This window comes from Anneissia japonica, unplaced genomic scaffold (assembly GCF_011630105.1).
Source record: "Anneissia japonica isolate Jap-2015-1 unplaced genomic scaffold, ASM1163010v1 scaffold2737_len523936_cov211, whole genome shotgun sequence".
Taxonomy (NCBI): Eukaryota; Metazoa; Echinodermata; class Crinoidea; order Comatulida; family Comatulidae; genus Anneissia; species Anneissia japonica.
Window position 1 is genome coordinate 229,570 of NW_022735439.1, and position 3,619 is coordinate 233,188.

A 3,619-nucleotide genomic window follows, 5' to 3' on the forward strand; every position below is an offset into this window, starting at 1 on the left:
ATAATATTAAATTTGATATAGTTATGCTTAACAATAAGTACCGTAAATAAGTTGTTAAGTAATCTTTATAAATAAGTTACTGTATGCGCTCATTTTACTATGTGTTTTTTTTTATTACAGTAAATTTCACCCAAATCCATAAATTTCCAGCTAATTTGGACTTCTCTGCCTACCACTATCAAAGCTTATATATCATGACACTTTCCTTAATGTTATAGTGGTGGGACTGGTTATAATATTGTGCAATATTATTATGTATTATTTGAAGTAGTAAAAAAAAGGGGTAGGGTAAGAAATTGATGGCATTTGTTTTTATATTTATGCCTACGTCTTTTTTTCTTCAATTTTTATATTTATATTTTGTGTTTTGGTATAGGCCTAAGTTTGATATATTTTATCTTAGGTTTTCACATTGTTAGTAAACTTTGTTTAGGCCTATTTTGTGTTTCTTTGTTAAATAAATAAATCGGTTATAGTTATTGTATAAGTTTGATATATTTTATCATAAGTTTTCAAATTGTTCATTTTGTGTTTATTTGCTAAAGGTGGCCCATTATCGGGTTTTTTTTTTTTTTTTATCTGTATCACCATTTGTTAAATTGTGGTTGAATAAATGAAATGAAATAAAAAAAGATGGGGTGTTTTTTTTTTTTTTTTTTTTTTTTTTTTTTTTTTAATCAACTGTTTTACAATCGTTTTGTTTCTAGGTGCTGTCAGCCAAATCCGCACACAAGGCCTAACAATTCCAGTCTATATGAGAAAAATAATTACCATATTCGTTTCTGTATTTGAGCGATAATAGTAGGCTTAATGATAATTTGTTCATACTAACACATAAAACACCCCAGATATATCAAGAAATGTAACAGCGACAAAACTTTCTGAATGCTGGAAAGTGCATTTTCAGGTCTCTAGATAAAAATTTACCGTAAATGCTCGAATAAATGCCGCGGCGCTTATTCCAGCGCGGCTCAATTATAAAAAAAAATAATGGCGTGGCGCTTTCCATGCCCATTCCCATGTTACCTATCTTACGTATATTCCCGTAGTTCGGTTGGCCTATCGTAGGTCCTACGTCACCGTTAATAAACCTTTATAAAGAAATGCTTGTGTCTTCATTGTGTTATTTATTCATTTTAACACTGTATACATTGTATTTAAAACCCTGTTTCTCAAAGTGTTTCATTACACAAAGGGTAATATATATCTCCCGACTAAGCGCCGCGGCACTTATTCGAGAGCGACGCTTATTCGAGCATTTACGGTATGAGGGAGAACAACCATTTCCCTCTTCAGTCTTAAATCTACTACTGTTTTGGCTTTGATAAGTAGTAGGCCTACTTAACCGTTACGGTACCGATAACTGTATTTATTCTTTTTGCGCTGTAATTGAACAGTGGGTAAACTCTACTCAACCGTTACGGTACCACTAAGTGTGTTTATTCTTTTTGCGCTTTGCGCTGTAGTTGAACAGTGGGTAAACTAGCTTCTTTTGCACTATCATTCAACGTTTTTGAACAGGTTTTGATATTTGAAAAAAAAATGGATGGCATAGTAGCTAAGCTACTATGTAGACTTCATACTTTAGAACCACTAATTGAATAAATTTCTATAGGCCTATATACAAAAAGGCTTTTTTTTCTTTTCTTAAACATATTTATAGAGGGCACCATTCCAGGTCGGCTGATATTCAGGGGCACTCTTAAATAAATGAAATCATCGTACAAATTCTGCATTAAATTATTTTTTCTAGTTGGCAGAAATGTTTCAACAAAAAACAAGGATTTCCAAGATACAAGAGCTGTGAATTCATAATATAAAATGGCATTCAAAAATTGATGAATTCTGCAATACAGCACCTAATATTAATAGGTCTTTATAATCCAACTCATAACTTGCGTCTTTGCTGTTTTTATGAGGGACTTAACTCCGCCCAATTTTGGAAAATACTGTACTGTACTTCAAACGCAAGTAAGCATACGGAAGATCAAGGTACATAATGGTATTAATGAGTAATAAGGTTCAAAATTCATATTAATGATGAAAGTCACGTGGTGTTAATCATGATATTTCTTGATGCTAAGAAAACAGAACGCATTTTTAGATCGCGGAAGATCTACGAAAGAGGCACGTTGGACAGGATGTTAAAATCAACCATTGCTATTATCTTCTTCTGTTTTTGTCGCACAGAAACATGTAAGTTCATAACTATATTATAGTAATTATATTGATTTAATTGTCTTGCAATTCCTGGCCAAATTGACCATAACTACGGGTATAGATATAAACATCGTTTTGGGGCACTGTTTCTAATTGTTTCTTTTCTCTTCTTCATTTCGTCCTTATGATTTGTTTTCTTTTTTGGGCCGGCCTTTTATTTTGTACGCTTTTGTTTACCGTGGTATGTTATTTTGTGGCTTACGTGTGCGTGTTCTGCTGAATAATTTCACAGCTGCCACTTGGTTGGTTTTCATTTTATTTGATCAGCATATTTTCAAAAATGTTCACACTTGGTCATCCTTAGGGGTACCTGTACGTTATGTCTTGGATCCAATAACAGAAATAATTCATATTAGAATTTAAAGCCAGACTCCGGAGGAAAACTTTCTAAGACATAAAAAGGGTGTTTTACGAAAAACTCTGGAACGGTTAACGAGATAGATATTTTTTAATAATTATATTCTGGGAGAAAAGATAGAAAAAAGAAGGTGTTTACGATCCTTTTTCTCCCAGTTTTTAAATATTCAAAAATGTGGATCTCATTAACCATTTCGCCAAACGCACTTTTTGTGTCTAAAATTATTTTTGCTCCGGACTCTAGTTGTAAGGTTGTCTTCTATAATATTAATGTCCCTTGACGGTGGTCTGTGATGATATTGGTGCATTGACGTATTCAAGTTGTTTCCACTAGATCCACTGAACTCTAATTCTTCTTCCCTTGGTTACGATAAGAAAAAATGGTGAAAGTGACTGCCTGATCCCGTCTTAACTTTAACTCGGCCTATATAGTGAGTTCCCCCTCTTTTATGTAGGCTATGCCTTGGTACGTTATTTCGTTATATGATTTGCCAGTGGATGATTTAGGAGGGGGTCGCACTCCCCTCCCCTTGGGGGAGGGGGAAGTAAAAAATAAATGAAGAAAGAAAAAGAAATTATTGATCCCCAAAACGCCTCTGAGGCTATATCTGGGCTTCTGGAAAACAAAAATTTCCCAGGGGTAGTGCTGTCTATCGACTCCACCCCCTTTCGGCTCGTCGGCCATCTATTGTTCCGCCCCTGTTTGCAAACTCATGTTTATCAGGAATTCTTAATGCTTCATATTTCCAAAAATGCTTGTCTGTCAACTATACCAGAAGGTTTTTTCTGTGTGTGTTTAACACTAGTGAATAATTAATATTGTTAGTGTTGCAATGTAATTGAGACCTGTTTTTTTCTGACATATATATATATAATATATATATTATATATATATATATATATATATATAAAAGTTTTTTATATATTCAAATATCTGTATCTCATTAACTATTCCCGAATATATATATATATGTATGTATGGGCCTGCGTATATGTATGGGGGTGTAATATATAAATATATATATATATATATATATATATA

At 33.1% G+C, this 3,619-nt stretch overlaps 1 protein-coding gene across 1 annotated transcript in view; it reads left to right on the top strand.

Annotated features, from left to right (window-relative positions):
• Window positions 1-2,063: 2,063 nt before the first annotated feature.
• The window catches only part of LOC117116609, a 7,497-nt gene continuing 5,941 nt past the window's right edge, over window positions 2,064-3,619 (top strand). The window contains exon 1 of the mRNA XM_033260681.1: window positions 2,064-2,196. Coding sequence (XP_033116572.1) covers window positions 2,064-2,196 — 133 coding nt within the window. The remainder of the gene's footprint in view (window positions 2,197-3,619) is intronic.